The sequence below is a fragment of the Anser brachyrhynchus genome, assembly GCF_964034855.1.
Source record: "Anser brachyrhynchus genome assembly, chromosome: 2".
Lineage (NCBI taxonomy): Eukaryota > Metazoa > Chordata > Aves > Anseriformes > Anatidae > Anser > Anser brachyrhynchus.
This window is the reverse complement of record NC_137695.1, coordinates 92708119-92725547: the sequence shown is the minus strand read 5'-3', so window position 1 is coordinate 92725547 and position 17429 is coordinate 92708119. Positions and strand designations below refer to the sequence as shown.

Here is a 17429-nt window from a genome sequence, read left to right as displayed (position 1 = left end):
AGTAATTCTACCAGCTTTGGGTCTCAGCTTTCAGTTTGTGCCTGTTTTATATATGTAATTCTTAGAAAAAAAGTTTTGTAGCCTGACATTTTTTTGAAAGAAAAGACCAGATCTGGCAGCTGTCTTCCACTCGTGTTTGTTACTTTCTGCTCGTTTGCTGATTACCAGCAATTTCTACCTGTGAATGAATCTGGTTTTTTTCCTATCTGTTATTTGCTGGTTGAAGACTAAGTGTGTGTGTTCAGCAAAAAACTTTCATTATTAGCCTCTTTGCGCACAAGTTAGCAATATTCAAGTCTCATCATGTCGTTTCAAAAACTAGGTTGATATAAGGAGTAAGTTTATTCTGACTCACTGTTTCCCAAGGTCTGTGCTGAACTATAAGCAAGGCGTGTGGCATTGTACTTGTTTGCCTTATGGCTTGGAGCCTTTCTCCGGTGGACGTTTTTGCCTGGCGCTATCCCCACGATCAAGAGGAGACTCCCCGTGCAAAGGACAGGGCAGCAGAGGATGCGCGTTGGTTCCTTCTTGCATCTGACTGACTTTTCCCATTCCTGGGAGTACAGGATGCCACTCCAAGGTGCTGCTGGTGGTGCTGAGCAGGTGCAGGCTGTGGAGGGGCCGAGGACAGCTTCTGTTGCAGTGCTCTGGTCCAGAGCAAGAAGGAGAAAAAGGTGGTTCCCCTCAGGCTGTGTAATTTGAGTGCAGATACCGAGGGTCCTTGGCTTTGGCTAGATTGCACATGGACAGCTTCAGCCCAAGCAGTGGTAAAATGTGAAGACACAGGATCCAAAGTTTTAGCAGAGTGAGTTTGAAGTTGTTACATTCTGTATAAGTCGTAAACCATGAGTGAGGTACAGCAGTCATCCCAAACGCATACTAGCATAGCCTTTATATCCTGTTGGGCTGTCTTACAATTTATATTAGCCATACGCTTTTTGTGTGTGTGGGGGAAAATAACAGTTCTTTACAGAACATATTATTTTGATCTTTTTGGCAGGTTCTCTGTAAATTTAGTATTTGGAAAAGTTTAGGATTCAGAAAATGACACTACGTGTATTTTAGGCATCTAGGGTGACTGTCAAGACGTTAAAAAATGTATCTTCACGGATGTTTGGATCTAGCTAGTTAGGAAGAGTGGAAGCAACCTGTGAGACCTATTACTGAAAAACTGGGAGCTCCTCATCCCACCTTGTGCAAGGCTGGTGGCTGTGAGATCCCTGGGCTGTTCTCCTGCCGCTGTCCTCAACTGGATACCCCTCTAGCCCCAGTGTCACAGGGTAATTTGGTTTTGTGAAACACATTTTTTTATTTGCAGGGAAAAGAAAGCAAGAGAAATTATTTATTGAAGGAGGCTGCTGGTGGACATTTCGAAACAGTCAAAGACATTGAGGGAAGATGGATTTAGTGGGTGGAGAAGGCATTGTAAATACAAGCTGCAATATAGGTAGTGTAACTGCACTGCTACGTGACAACTGCCTTGTAAAAAAACAATTTAGCTGGTCAAGTAAGATCCTAATGCTCTCTGTTGATTTCAAGCTGGCGGTAGTTATCTAAATACGCTGTTATAAAGAACTGATATAAAAGAAGAGCCATATGGGGAACGTAAAGTGGAGTTAGTTGTAACACCAACTGTGGGTCAGTTTCAGAAGTTTTCCTTTTCTCTGACTATATGCAGGAGGTGCTGTCGAGGAATTCCTAATCTTGCATATCAGGGTCCGAAAGGCTGTCAGTGGTCTGCTTCATGCACAACTGATCTTGCAATTGATCACCCGGTCTTGGGTGAGCTTTTGTGCTTTGTGATGGATGCAGCTCTTAGTGGAGGATATCAATGATACTGTCACTCTACTGTTTCAGTATTGAATAGATCTTTAGTTACTTAAGAGAGGGGAAAAATTCCCACAAAGATTCAGGTAATGTCTTTTCTGTCTTGAATTGTATTAGAATAACAGTTATAATTCAGTTTTAACTTCAGATTTGGTGGTTTAATACCCATAAAGACATTCACTGCACCATTACACTGGGTCCATAATTGCCTATGCCACATAGCACAATGCACTTAAAACTCAAAGCCCTCTCTGTAGCACAGAAATCTTGAGGAAACAGCCAAGTACCACACCCTAGAAACCTGGTGCAGTTGACATGAACTTGGAATATTGAGGTGAGTTTTAGAAATGCATAGTTGACCAGTTGGGGCTAGATTCTTTACAACAAGAAATAAATTTATATGGACATTAGATATATAAATTTACATGTAGGGAGTAAAAAAATTGATTTGGAAAGATGCTTAATGGAAGTGCATGGATGCTGCAGCGTATCAGACATCAATTTATAAAACTTGCATTTCTAATTAAAAGATACGTTATCTCTAAAATTAATGTCTGTACAAGACATATTAAGAGTGTGGAAGTATTAAAATAAGCAGATGTTTTATTTAGTAAAGCACGTGATACTTTCATATCTCCTACTGAAAAAATGGAAATGCAGCACAGTCTTGTTCCTACAAAATCCCCCATCAGTGCTGCATTCTGCATTCCATTGCCTTTGTGTCCTCTCCTGTTTGTCCTTCTCCTCTGTTAGGATGTTGCTATATATGTGATGTGTATTGATTTCTTCCCAGCATATTTCTATATATTTCTATACTATGGTTTATGTGTTGTTTTTTGTTGTTGTTGTATTGTTCTTTCTCAAATATATATATATATATATATATGAAATTAAGGATCATTAATCAAAGAGTGTTCGTAAATTTTCAGACAGATACTGTCTGCTCCTGGTCTCCCTGTATTTGTACCAGAATTTCATCTGTGAGAGCAAAACCTGGCATGTGCAGGTCTTGAAATTTCCATTATGTGTTATTGCATCAGTCCTCGTATCCAAGCTGCTCTCCAGAATTCAAGGGTACTCCCAGTCTAAGGACAAAAAGACAAATGGAGAGGTGAGCGGTCAGTTTTTGTTGGTCGCCTTGATTCATTGCATACTTTGTATCAGAGAGGTGCTGCAGAGGCTTCACGTGGATGTGAAAAGACTGTCACTGAGCTCAGGAAGACCATACTGCAAGGAGTGCTGCATAGCAAAGAGCACCGATACGAGAGTTGATAAATGGCTAGACAACACAATATATTTGCAGAGCAGAAGGCTAGCGGTTGCTTGATGTGGAGATGATATTTAGGAAGTAGGATGCTGAGCTCTCAAATGTCTCAGGTTTTTCTAATAGGCTGTCTTGGCCCAAGGCACAAGAATATTCAGTGCAGATGCTCTCCTTTAGCTGACACTAGAATGTTTTTAAGGTGTTTTTGTTTGTTTTTCAATATCTTACTGAACTTAGATTTTTTTTCCAGTCCCATTTTTAAGTTTCTTCTTATAAATATGTCAGCTTGGGGTTGGTATATATTTTTTTTCTCTTCTTAAGTTAGCAGTGCTGGTTGTATTTCCCTGTCTGCATAGTGATCTGTACACAAACAAGTTGGATGCAGTCACAGGCTGGTTCCTGTCACATTTGTTAGGAGAAGGAGATGTGGCTTGTGGAGGTGTTATGGAAAAGGTGGGCTCAAGAGCTGAAGGTGTGGGAAAGGGATGTCAGAGTCATGGAGAAGTGGGCATATGGTAGAGCAGGGAGGCATAAAGACAGGGCGCAAAGCAGTGAAAAGTCAGACTTCATTAGTTTCATTGCTAATGAGGCAAGTCGTTACACTCCTGGAAGTGTTCTTGGCAGCTCAGGTAGGTCCTGTGCAGTGGTTCTCTTTGCCCCTTCACCTTCCTCCGGCCATGTGGAAGCGATATGACCCTGGACAGGCAGATGTTGTAAGACAGGCATGCAGGAAAGTGTTAAGTTGCCTTTTTCGTTTCTGGTCTGTGAAATACAGATGTAAAATTGGAAGGCAGGTCTGGGAGAGAAATCTTCTCCCGATGCTGTTTTGTTTCCCTCCCTTGCTTTCAAGATTTTTCTGACTCGCTTCTCCTCTCTTGTAGTAGCCAGGGGAATACGCCTTTTAGAAGAGAAGTAAAAAGATGTGCTTTCTGCGCTCATTCAGGTTAGTCCCTGGAGCAACAGGACCTAAAATTGTTTTAAAAAAGGAAGTGAGGAACATGACTGGACAGCATTTTTGTCAGTTGTGGTCCTCTTTAAGGAGAGAGAGATGTAAGGGTGTGATCTTCTAGTGACATGGTTAACTGGGGAAGAACAGTTACACAACTAAACTTCTTCTGGCATTGTGTAGAATAATGTTCTAATTTAAAATTTGGAAAGATGACAGGAAGCTCATTTGAACAAGTATTCATTAATTAAACTAACGTTGTGTGAATTCATTTCATTAATGCACAATTACACATCAAATATCACTGTTTGTACCCATTTTCAAACTTCTTAACAGGTCAAGTAAAGTTGTACCATCATCACAAGGTTTGTCCTGTAATTCCTTCCAAAGTAAGAAATTGAGGCCCAGGATTTTCCACTTTCCTATGTCCATGCCACACAGTGCATTGAAGTTGCCATAACTCAGTGATTTGGAGCTGATGGGATCAGTTGTGTGTAGAAATGTTGCCTTCCTATTTAAAAAAAAAAAAAAAAAAAAAAAAAAAAAGGATTTTCTATTACCATTGAGTAAAATGTCCTGATGATCTATGCTAATTTGTATACCTGCCTATAATTTCTTTTAAGGTAAATTTTAGAGTTCTCACAAAACAAGGTGTTACGCAGCTGCTCTGCAGCGGTGAGCAACATTTTTGAGTCCTGTTGTCAGCTTTGATCCATCACATGCTAGGAAAATGCTCATTGGCTTTACTTCCAGATTTAATCAATCCTGGAGCACGTAAGCTCAATGAGTGGAGTGGGAGACTTTGCTTAATACCCTGTCTGATCTCAGCTGTGATGGACAACGGGCTTTGATAATGCATGCTGCCTTCTGATGAGACTGGATAAAAGCAGATAAATAAAAGTGGCTAACTAGCAAAAACAACTTGCTCAATGGACTGAACAGAGCAAAATTAAAGACTGCATGACAAAAAGGAGCCTTTGCAGCCACAGACACGTTTGCCCCTCCCTCCCGTAAACGTGCTGTTACCTACAGTTGGATGAGTAGATGCTCAGACAAAACTGTACATAGATCATTGCACTCTTGTTACATGATCATAGGGTTTGTGTTCCCAGACAAATCAGACATTTGATTAACAAATAGCAGCTTTTAAATGCTTTCCCTTAAGCACGTGCAAGTTGTGGAAGTAACGTATCGTGGCATGAGGGTGGTCGTGACGTGCAGCAATATGGTGCTAGTCCTCTTCGTACCACCTTGTCATGGATGCTTAGTGACAGGTACAATGCTGCAGAGACAGCCCGATGATACAAATGCACGATGACTGGCTGTCCTTCTAAAAGGGCTATAATTTATTACTGCTGCAGGCCAAGAAAACCACACACCATTTAAATTCATTAGAAGCGAATTGGGAAACTCACGTTATGTAAGAAATTAAAAACTACATAAGATGTGTTTTGTGAGCATAAAATTCTCTGCATGAGACCTTAAAGATGCAAAAACACCCTCTAAGGGATGGCCGCAGAGGCGTGCTTTGAAGATAAAATAAGGAAACCAAAAGAGCATTGTGGCTGCACTGCTCCACAGGTGACTTGCCTCGCGTCCTGGGTCAACGCAGTCCGTGTGCATGGGGCCTCACGAACTCTTCTCCAGTCTGTTGCTCCCAATTGTTTGTGATTTGACTGAGATGTATGCCCATGCCAGCTTTTTCTGGTAATAAAATTAAGCCCTCTGTTTTAAGGATTGTCTAGTTAGTGTTTGATCAGTGAACTGCCTCAGTGTTTCTCCTAACTCACGAACAGCAGAAATGTAGAAGAGAAAAATTATGACAGTTGTAATGGGAAAATTATTTGCTGTGTGTATTAAATACCTCCAAAAGTCATCCTAACTGGCAAAGCTGGGGTCTCTGAGAGAATCTTATTTATAATTTTTCATGCAAGTTCTCTTGGATGTGAGTCTCAGTGAAACAGTAGCTGTAAATCAGTCATTTTTCAGGAAAATAAATTGCTGATTTCGGTGGAACTACTCCAAGTTCATGCTCAGGTGAAACACTCTAAGAATTAATTTGACTAAAAAGTCATGGCAAAAGAAGCTGTATCTGTCCTTGGTCCTTCAGAGTCGCTTTGAGAATAGCGGAGTAACTTTTCAAATGCTCAGCAAATAATTTTTCTTCTGCAGAGTAAACCTGGAGCAAAGGCTTTGGCTTTGGAATTAAGCAGAGATTTAGCCTTTCATTGATTAGAATGAAAAGCTCTTGATGTGCTCACACCTCTGATGGCTCTACAGTGTTGAAGGGATTACTGTGCGTGGAAATGGTTCTCCTATGAACAAACCACTGTAACTGCAACATAAAGGGAACACGTTCCTTAGGAAGCACCCTTTTCTGCTCTTTCTGTTCCTAACATCGTTTGATGCTATGGTACATTTTCCTTGAGAATGACTGATCGTGAGCGCTGATTCCCACTTCAGCTGCATTCTTTAAAGCCTCTCTGTAAAACACTGAGCCAAAGGAAGAAGGTGAGCATGGGTGAGAGGAAAGGAGACAGATGTCTAAGGACAGAAAGTAAGCTTCTTTAATATTCCTTTTCATGCCACAAAGAGCTATTTCAATAGTAACTTCCTTAGCTTATTGTTAAGTTTGGTTTTAAACCTTCTGTCTTCTATTCCTTTAGAGGCCTAGGGTTTTTCATAAGAAAAATAGAATTTAGAGTGATCTAATCTAGGTGATGAACTACTGCCTGGAAAGGAGCCAGACTTCTAGCAGTAAGGAGGGAAGTAATGGCAATTTTGTTAGGAGCTACCTTATGCTCAGGCTCAGGGAAGCTCATCTGCAGAGCAGTGGAAGCGTCGCAGAGCTGTGGAGCCAGGATGGGCTGCTCGTGTGCACCTCCACGGACCCAGCTGCACCCTGGAAGAGATCTGGGGATAGAAGACGACAAAGCATTCCTGTGGCATGGTGGGAAGCCTCCTTGGGATATAGACTCTATGGGGGAAAAAATAAAAGGAAACGAAAACAACCCCAGGTTTTCAATATCAGCTTTCCCAAAGGGTGGCTCTAGTCCAGTGAAATGCTCTCTCCCTTATAACTCAAGCCAGCCCTACTGGTTATCATTAAAAGTCTGCAGTAATATGAGATTGAGTACTTCAGGAGCTATGAAAAAGTATAAAGCCTGGTGGGTTATGCCAATACTTTTTTCTACTGAGTTTTCTTTCCAGATGTTTTTTTCCTCCTAAGATCTGGGATAAACTCCCCCCGTCACTCCCCTTCAGAATTGTCAGATTTAAAAATACCAGCTTTCACTGGGGCGTTTTTATTCCGATTAGCTCTAATGAATGGTATAGCCGGCTTTTTAGCTCATGGGAGCTAAAGCTACCCGTTAAAAAAGAGTTATGAAAACCTCTGTTCCTTTAAACACATGGACTGTTGGAGAGTTCACAGTGTGTAACGCTGGTCTGGAAGCACTTTGTCGATACTCCTGGCTTTGCATCACTGAGCGTGACAACTCCTGAGAGATTAAGTAGCTGGTACCATCAGAACTTTAATCAGTTTTTCTTCCATTTCTACAAGTACAGAAAAGAATGGGTGTGCTTGTGAAGTGTCACGAGGATTACACTGCAATGCTTTCTGGATAAACTTCAGTGCCTTTGAAGTGGGGGGAACACAGCAGCAAATAATCTCATGACAGCTGTCATGTTTCCAAAAGTGTCGGATCAGATCGTCAAACCTTAACACTCGATACTGTATGGGTACATCCAGCATCTACTATCAGCCACCGCTGCTTCTGCTTCCTTCTGTTCTGGTGGTAGAAATGTGATTGTCTTCCAAACCAGTCCCATGGCAGGTAATTCACAATGATCCACTTCTGGTTTTTGTATTTCAGTGTTAAATGTAAAATTGCTTATAATCACAGCATCACAGAATGGCTGAGGTTGGCAGGAACCTCTGGAGGTTATCTGGTCCAACCCCGTGCTCAAGCAGATCCTCTTAGGGCAAGGTGTCTCTCCACTAAACAATCATTACAATGGCCACACATATAAATATAAACATATATATAAATAAATGGGTGTATATATAAATTCAAGCGTATTAGTCTGAGCAGAAGGAATAAGGAAAAAAAGGAAAACAACCAACAGTCATGAGAAGGCCTCACTAGTGACTTAGCCTTTCTTTGGTCAAGTTTGCTGTGCTTTTCTTACTGACTTGATGAAGAGCAAGTTTGGACTTCAGCAGAAATTAGTATCTTACACAGGTAAAACTTGCTTATTTCCTGCTAAGTTTGTCTCAGGTGCATGGCATCTTCTAAATGTTTAGGAAGTGTTTCTTACTATTCAGTATCACCATCTCCTCATTTTTATTGCAAGTCTTCCAGTACTGTCTATTTTCTGGAGTGTGATCTCTCTAATATACATAGATGCATGGAGCTGGGAAAAACCAACAGGATCCCCAGAGGCTGCACTTCACTTCCTCCAGAACAAAAAACAAGCAGATACATAAAAAGCAGCCCTGTTCTGTTGACTTCCAAAAAAATAAAAATCCTCAAATTAAGCTGTATTAAACTCTTCTTTTGTCTGTTGTATGTGCCAAGAACAATACTGACTAAGAATAAACATTTGTTTGAATTCAGAGTGTAAGAATGAATGCATTAAGCAGAGGCTCTCGTTTCTTGATTGATACCTCAGCACACCGCTATAGTGTACGTTTGTCAACAGTAAAAGCATTATGCCGATATAACTAAATGTCACAACATTAAAGTAATTTGGAAGATGATACAGGGTATTCAGAGGAAAACAAAACCTTGTGATATTGCTTGTAAACAGATGCAAGCACGGGGAATAAAACAATACAAACCCCTAGCCCTTCAGGAGCTTTCAGCAGCAGCTCATTTCAAAGTGTGTCGAAGGAGGTCCTTATTATTGAACCCATTTTTTTATGGAGGACAATGCTTAGATGCAGTGTGATCGTTCCAAACAATTGGAGCGGTAGAAAATCAGTCAGGTGCAGTAGATGACATTGCTTCCCTCTTGAATTTGTGTCCCTGCAGTGGGCAAGCTCAGAACTCATGCAAGCAGACAAATTACAAATATTAGCAAAACATGTTTGCTCGTGCTCTCTGCCAATTATACTGCTATTAATGCTATGTGTTAGAGGCTAATTCTTTGGTTTACATTATCAAACCAAAAAAACCTTTTTAATCTTTTGCTTGAGATGATCAAGACATGCTTTCTTTTGCCTTCTCTCTGTCACTTTTTTTTTTTTTCCTGTTGTGTTTTATTCTGGCTGTGGTGGAGCTGAATCGCAGCTGGCAGTTCAGCACGTCAGTCTGACGGCGGAGGTGCACGGCCTGTCCACTCTGCGCAGGTTTGAGTTCCAGTCCGCCCCCAGGATCCAGAGCAGGGAAAGGACATTCTTCTTTCCTCGTGGTGTGTTTTGCCATATTTTTTTTACTGAGAAGCATAACTTTCGGGGAAGGTTGTCATTCCATATAGGAGGTGATTCTTGAATTGTTCTCCAGGGACTTTGAAGTCATTGTGTTGCTTTTGCACAGTGCTGGTTAAAAAAACTATTTCTTTGATAAGCAACAGCAACAAACATAGAATTGAATAATATGAGTGACTGTGGCTTCGTAAGAGGAAAGATTGCAGGGTCTTAATGGCACTTGATTTTGTTTTCTTTGTTGTTATTACATGTCTGTGGTTAAAATTACTAAAGGAATGAAATCCAGTTTTCCTTTTTTTCAGAGAACTGGCTGTGAGGGATACAGGGAGGTATATCTGTGGAAATATGTGCTTTTATATTGGAAAGAGCCAGTACTTCAAGGGTGACTATCCATAAATCAGGGTAATTTGACACCATTGATGGCACTTGAAGTTCTCTAAAGACAGTATCAGGAAATTTTGAGTTTCTGCTTTTTATATGATGATTCCTTTACAAGGAATATTTCCAGGGAAATTTCACAATGTAGCTTAATGTCACTGTATATATTATCCTTGTGAGGTTCCCTGGAGGAAGTGGCATTGTGTGCATGTCTGTGATATATTTGGGGCAGATTCTTGCTTCCCTGTAAAAGTGCAGGGAATAGGCTTGGAGCTGACTTACGAGAAGTGTTAAATTCTGTTGTTAATTCCTCAGCCACTGCTAAGGATACCCTTCTGGCCCCCAAAGAGAGTAGTTGGAGCTGCAGCCTTCTCCCAGGAGGTATCAAGATTGTAGGGGCAGGTGAAGCAAAGCTTTTCTCCTGTGGTGCCACTGACAAAGAGGAACACGGTGTCCAACAGTGGTAGGAATATATTCTGGAATATGGAGGTCTTTGCCGGGCTTTGCAGAGAGCTGCTTCTGGTTTTGGAAGAACAAGGTTGTGCCACGTGCCAGCAAGACAACGTTGCTTCGTAACGTCAGACCTCAGCTGAATTTTACCCTTCATGAGCAGAAATAATTCAACCAAACGTTCAGAACATCGAGTGTTCAAAACACGTGAAGATGAAGAGGTGTCTTCTCTGCCAAGGAGGAAGGGACAGTGGCCACAGAGTGTGCCTCTCCTTCAGGTGCAGGGGAATCTTGGCACGATGTCCTTCCTGATGGGCGATGCAATCTGCTGTAGCTTCATCCCTGAACTTTTCAGAGTATGTACTGTTAATAGGTTGATTATGGGATGGATATAGAGAAAAGTTTACGCTTAATGCTGTACCTTTCTGTGCTCCACTGGGAACCTTTACTAAGCATTTTAGGAGGTGGTTTTGATATGTTTAGGTGATGCACTTCTCCTGTGTGATCCTTCTGGTGAAAAATGTTCTTGTAGTTTTGCCAAATATAAACAGGAACTACAAATGAATTTCACCTTAATGACAAAGAAGTAGCTTTGAAATGCAAGTGCTAAGAACCAAACATACAATTGTTGCCTTAAATGTACTTGCTGTGGGGAAATATGGTAATGTTACGCCCGAAAGCACAAATTCCACAAAAAATAGACGTTTTCAGGATATTATAAGAGCTCATTACAGAAACTCAATAGTATTCTGTCATGTTACTTCTAGTTATAGTTTTTAGACTAGCGAGCATGAGGAAGTATTTGAAAATTAACAGCACAGAAAATAGCTCTGAGGTATTAGCAAATGACTATTACTTTTCCGTTTACGATAATACTGTTCGTTATTAATTTGATCATTCATTGTCATGAATAACGTTCACCTCACTTAAAATTCGTCTCCATCCTCACTTCATGCTACAGAATTAGTTGCTTGCATAACTCTTTATCTGCCATCTGATTTGTTTTTGCCCATGTAAAGCATAGCAGTGGTTAGCTGTCTCTGCTTTGCTCTGCACTAGTAGAGGTGGTCTCTGAAGAGTGGACTGGGAATTGTCTGCAACTCCGGCCCCCGCGTACTTCTGAGAGCTATGGATGCTCCAGCTGTGAAATCGCTACTCAGATCCAATCCTACAGCCAGTTCTGAAGGCTGAGTATGCTCTGTGTGTTTTTATCTGGGTAGTATTTTCTAGATAGTATTTATTGTGTCATAAACTGACTGAGAGACACAGTAGGCACGCTGGGTCTGATTTTGTGATTTATTCAAGTACAGCAAGACTATACATTTTATAGGTGAAGGCCTTGATTTTTAAAGGCATAATATGTTCTTAGCTGCCTCGAGGCAAAACACAATAGCTGATGTTTCAGCAGAGTTGTGATTTTAAGCTCAGAGTTCAGAGATCAGGGAAACCAGGGAGTGTTTGTTTTTTCATGTATAATCTTTTTTTTTCACTTTCCAAGCTAGTATAGCGTTAATGAGGCCATTTGTATTTAGTGCTTTGAATAATTGATGGTGAAATTATAATTCTCTTTCATTTTTAATGTCATTAGTATTGGAAGAAGCCTTTTAATTGAGAGGAATTACAGCAGATACATGATTTAGTGAAGTGCAGCAAAATATTCTTTAGGTGTATATATATCAAATTGGGGTGAAGTTGTAACTGCTTTAATGTTGGGTCTGTAAAACGAGAGGAGCAACTGCAAAATTCAATTTTACAGGGCAAAGGTCGTTACCAAATATGAAAAACTGTATATTATGTCAGTAGTGTTAGTCTATTATTGGGTTCATGATACTCAGATATTTGTGAGTATTAGTGTAAATTGGATTAACTTCACAGGTACCCCAGATCCTACCTTTATTCAAACACAGAGCACCCCTATAAGCAAAGTGAAATTGCAAAGGAAAAGAGTAGTTAACTGAATGGGCTGGCACTGAGCTAACCAGCATTAGAACTCAAGTCCCATGCATTGAAATTCTCTATTGAATGCAAATTTATTCAAATTACAAGTGTTTCCACTGACCTTCAAAGATATCCACTGGTAACAAGGGTTAAGGAGGCACTTCAGATTATTTTAGTTATCTTTGTTTATCTTGGTCTGTCCCCCACCCTGTTTGGGGGATGGGACTTAAGGTGGAGTATCTTTTCTTTCTTCAACAGACAGAAACCTTGTCGTTCCACCTCCCCCCCCAAAAAAAAAAGGTTGGTGTGTTAGCAAGAGGTGGTATTGTTTTCATTGAGTGTTGATGCTGTTCTGTAGATACTAATTTTGATGGAAAAACAAGAAAATGAAATAGAAGCCTTTTCCTTTGGAGATGCTGTAAGGACAAATCTGCATTCTTCATTTCTTCCTTAAATCTTTCAAAGGCTTATTTAGAAAATGTGGTAAGAATGCATTGTATTATTTCTACTAGAAGGTATTTATTGTCTTTATTTTCTGAAAGATACAAAAGTATCCCATTGACTATTAAAAAAAAAAGTCATCCTTTTATTTGTTTTGAAAATGAAACAGGAAAAGAGATTTCTGTTTAAAGCAATTCCAGTCTTGGTGCACTGTGCCATGATACTGAATAGTATTTTGATTTTTTGATAACGTGGTAGTTTATGGAAGCTAAGTGGTACATGGAACAAACGAGACTTAGTGCCTTGAAAGAGTTTTGTCTGTCAGTGCAGTCTGTCACGTGAGCAAACAATTGCAATATTTAGGTTAATGAGGGAAAGTAACCGGGGTTACTGTATTAGTTCCAACATGGTCGCTCTTAATTTACACGAAAGCATGTGAGACTGAAAGCACATGTAGTGACTTTTAGGTTATTACTTGGCGAAAAATATCAGAAAGTACAGTTAGAGGAACAGTGGAGAAGACAAGGTGGAAAAGAGCTGTAAGGGAAGATGGTCTCCAGAGTCACCTGCGCTTTTCCTCGTGTTCTGCTGCAAGAAGGAACATGAAAACATTACCTTTATAAGGTGTTACTTATGTACGTGTAGTCATGTACCCTTCTCGATACGATATGCACATACTCGTGCATATATTTGCTTGGAGGAGGCACCCAGTCACCTGGCGTCTTGCATACCCTTCTGGAGCAATTTTTTGTGTGATGTAACTGACTGTTGTGTGCTGATTTATGTCATTTGAGACTGTAGCTCTATGTTGTGCATGTCCTAGTCCTTTTGTTGATGTGTTATTAAAAAGATTGAACTTCTCGAATTGATACCTGGACATCTAGAGAGTGCGTGCATACCCCAGAGACTGCAGAAGTCCTGTAGGTGCTGTAAAGGGAGGCAGCAATATAAGCAGCCCGGCACGTTTTACTCAAGAAAACAAGCTCTCTTTTGTTTCAAAGGTCGTTTGAGCTTCTGTGCAGATCATAGCCCAGCTCTTTAACTTGGCCCTCAACCAAGAAGGTAATCAGTGCGGTATGTTTAGGAAGTGCTGATTATAGCGTATTTGTTAATGGTTTAACTCATACAGGGTCCAGCAGAGCCTCGTAAATAATTCAGAGGCTCTGAATTGGACCCTGTTGCATATTCTCACATTTGAAAGGAATCTCCTCTGTTCCATAGAGGTAAGATCTCTGTGACCTGAAGGCAAAGTTCTGCTTTGGTTATTCATTGTAATACAACTGGAAACTCAAACAGACTTCACTTGGATTCCTTTTCAGTCACTGGCCTTTGGAAAAGGTATTTTTGTCCTGTTGCAGCCAGAAAACTGCAGAGAACACTAACGAATCTGATACTGCCAACAAATTGCAAGCATCAGGTGGTGTGGTTTGAGGGAAAAAATAATGGCAGTTTTACATTCAGGCCATTCCTGACAGCCCCTGCATGTTAGCCTGCCCTTGCTTTTGAGAAAGCTTATTTTTGCTCATACCTTTTGCTCTTCAGGATACTGGCAGTGCAAGACATGATCATGTCTGCATCCAATGAAAGGTAATGCCACTGGAAAAGCTACAGACTCCTTCTGAAAAGCTGTATGACAGCAACCAGCAGAGCATTTGTGTTGTCCAAAGTTAGATTGAAAGAAATGGCCAAACCTCCCAACGCTGTGCGTCACATGAAAAGTCACTTAAAAAGAGGGCCAGAAGTACGTGCTTGTGTCAGCAGTGATTTTTAGTTTTCTTTTTGTTAACTATAATACACTGGACTTCACTGAAGTTAAAAAAAAAAAAAGATATATAGGAGTATATAGAAGCTGCATGCTGTTCTTAGTAAAAGCAGTCCTGTGTTAAGATCTGTGTTAAGTAGATTTTCTCTTTTTCTCTTAGATATTGCTGTGTGCAGGGCTAGTCATTAGGAAGCTGTTGTTTCATTACTTTTGTCAGAAGCAGTTAATAAATCTGTACCACTGTCATACTATTTCAGTATTATTAAAAACTGTGTTTTACTAACACGTTGTTTTTTGATGAATGTACTTTTTCATTCTTAGCACATTCCTGGAAGTGATTGTTGAAGACTTTGAATCTATGCTTGGGAGCGCACCTAATTAACGGAAAATAAGCTGTAGAAACTAATTTAGGCCAAATATCAGAATGTATTAACATTTATGCCAATGTATAATTGCATTCCTATTAAATTATTGACAGAAGCCTATTTATGTCTGTTAGATCTTTATTTTTTTTCATGGGAAAAATGGTATCTTCCAGTTAGGTGATGCTTTTTGTACTGAAGCATTACATCATTTTTGGAGGTATTAGAAAATTAGTCAGCCAAGAAAAAATTTACAAAATATTTTTCTTCAAAAAAAAAAAGTAATAAAAGAAAAAAAATGTATTTAATGAGCTGTATTATTGAAGTCTATCTAATGCAGCCTATGAACTTCGGTAAAGTAATTGAGCGTAATCTTATCATTTAGATTGGTCTCTCTGTAGTTGAATAAGCAAAGAAGTTTTACTTGAAATAGCAGCTCGGATCAAATTATTATAAAGTGAAAGTAAAACTGACTTGCCCTCCGGGGAATAAGTGCCAAAAGATTTTATGATGGAAAAATGTTTAGTTTAACCCCATGCATGCAATAGAAAAGCTTATGCATATTTTCTCATAGTTGCTTTGTATTTCCCTAATAAAACACCAGTATTTCTATGTCCTATTAAAATGAAATTCCCACTATGCATCGTATTAATCTTAAGGAGCTACTCAGAAGCAGCACTGAAACTTCTGTACGTGATGTTTTTCCACTACAGAAGGCAAACTGAAAAACAATTAGGAGCCTAAGCCAAGAGACATTGGGTGTACTAGTCAGAGGAGAGGTTTTTCCAGTAAAGTTAGGGAAGATGCCTTTGACTTTCTGAAATTTGGAGATCTTTTTCTGGGATGTGTGCTCTGCTCCCCGACCTCATGCTCTCCATACCCTAGTGCCCCCAAAGAAGGGGCTTCTGGCTGGAAGAGGTGCCACTAGGACTGGAGTGGGTGGTCAGGTTTATTGTGCATTACAAGTAAAGGAAGCTGGCTTTTGTAGCCAGGTCAGGTGGAGATGTGCTACTGGCTTGTCAAGGGAAAAATACCCGATGAAGCAGACTGGGTAATAATAGGTATTAAAGCAAAAGGATGTTGACATGGGAGTTATGAAAATACACTGACTGAAAAACCATAATTTAGGAATTCAGATGCAGTTTCCTACTAGAAGGATGAGATTCTGATGCGCCAGTCTGATTTTAGCGAGGTAGACTAATAACCTACGTGTTTTTCAGAAGGCATTAGCTTGGTTGATGAGTGCAGTTACCTGTTGTAGCAAAGGACTATCCACTGGGGGCCAGGAGAAGAACCTTTTCAGATTTCCCATGTTATGAGAGCAGGGTTCTGGCCGATGGTCCTCACTTTCTTCATTTCATAGGCTTTGAATTTATATACAGTTCCTCTTGGTGAAATGGTTATTTAGGTTTACTTTTTTTTTTTCTTCTCTGAAGGATAGTCCTAATTTGTGCTTAAGGGTAATGTATGTTTCTCTTATGCTTATATCCCTGAAATTGATCTTCACTATCTGCTCCTGGCAACAAACTATTTGCTGGATTGTATAAATACATCAGTGGTTGTAATTGTGGAGAGCCTCTTTTGAAGAACTTCTACTACAGGATGACTTTATTAGAGGCTTGCAGCAGCCTCTCATCTTTGCTGGAAAAAGCCAGCAGAGGGAAGTACTGTTGCGTTTGCTAAAGAGTGCATTGAAAGTCTTCTTGTCACCAAGAAGAGATGGCTGCTGGAAGTCAGGCAGGGCCTGAACAGTCATGATCACCAATAAGCTGGTTTTTGCTGCTTGTCGTTCACTGTTTGTTGCACTTACCAGTTCTTATGTGGGTGTTTGATAATTTGCCATGGTTGTATGTTCAACCCAAGCATATAGCTCCCAGCACCTCGTAGTGATCTCAGTATTTCTGTGTAAAGAAATGAGTTTTAAGGAAAAAAGGAGAAGTAAAAGGTTACTACTTCTTTTGTTTGTTTGTTTTTCCTGTTATTTTGAACTCGGTTTATCTTCTAATGTTTCTTGGAAGCCAGTAAAACCATTTAAAAAGCCTTCTATTTTTCAGTGAACATATCATTTGTTGTATTTTACTGGGAATATTTAGAGTCACTAATTTGTCCTAGATTTTGTACGAATCCAATTAGTACCGGTCACAGAGCAAGAAACAGAACTGACTAGAAAAGTCAGTTTCAAACATTATCCTGATATGTTGTTGCAAGCCTTGTGGCTGTTTTATGGGAATAATGGGAAGAAAAAGTAGTGCAGGAGATTGAAACAAGAATGTTTAACTCATGACCATTATTATAACTGATTATTGTTAAGATTCCTTAAACATTGCTTTCCACCATTATGTTTTCATCTCCAGTTGAAATTCTTAATGCCTGTTTCCTACGCAAAAAGGAATGTTTCTGTGAAAATTTCAGCAACACCAACAAAAGCATTTTCCAGTAGTAAAAGAACAGGAACCGTGTTCTCTTTCAACTCTTCTATCATTTGATCTATTGCATCAGAGACAGGGGGAAGAAAGAGAGACTGAAAGATGGTAGTATCTTCACTAGGGAGGTGTGAAAACGAGTTTCGGTTTGGGTAAGCTGCAGTCGTTTGAAGACTTGCATAAATATGAACCACTTGTGATTTATAT

The 17429-nt window shown here is 39.9% G+C and overlaps 1 protein-coding gene across 7 annotated transcripts in view; it reads left to right on the top strand.

Moving 5' to 3' along the window:
• The window catches only part of MOCOS (molybdenum cofactor sulfurase), an 884654-nt gene that overhangs the window by 659568 nt on the left and 207657 nt on the right, over positions 1-17429 (top strand). Inside the window, exons 2-4 of one of the 7 annotated variants that reach the window (XM_080583045.1) lie at positions 3973-4034; positions 7605-7873; positions 9321-9452. The exons of 3 other annotated variants lie outside the window; for them this stretch is intronic. In XM_080583045.1, coding sequence (XP_080439171.1) covers positions 7867-7873; positions 9321-9452 — 139 coding nt within the window. In that variant the 5' untranslated portion in view covers positions 3973-4034; positions 7605-7866. Of the gene's footprint in view, positions 1-3972; positions 4035-7599; positions 7874-9320; positions 9453-17429 lie in introns of all 7 variants that reach the window. 3 more of the 7 variants (XM_080583047.1, XM_080583046.1, XM_080583049.1) reach the window with 3 other exon arrangements.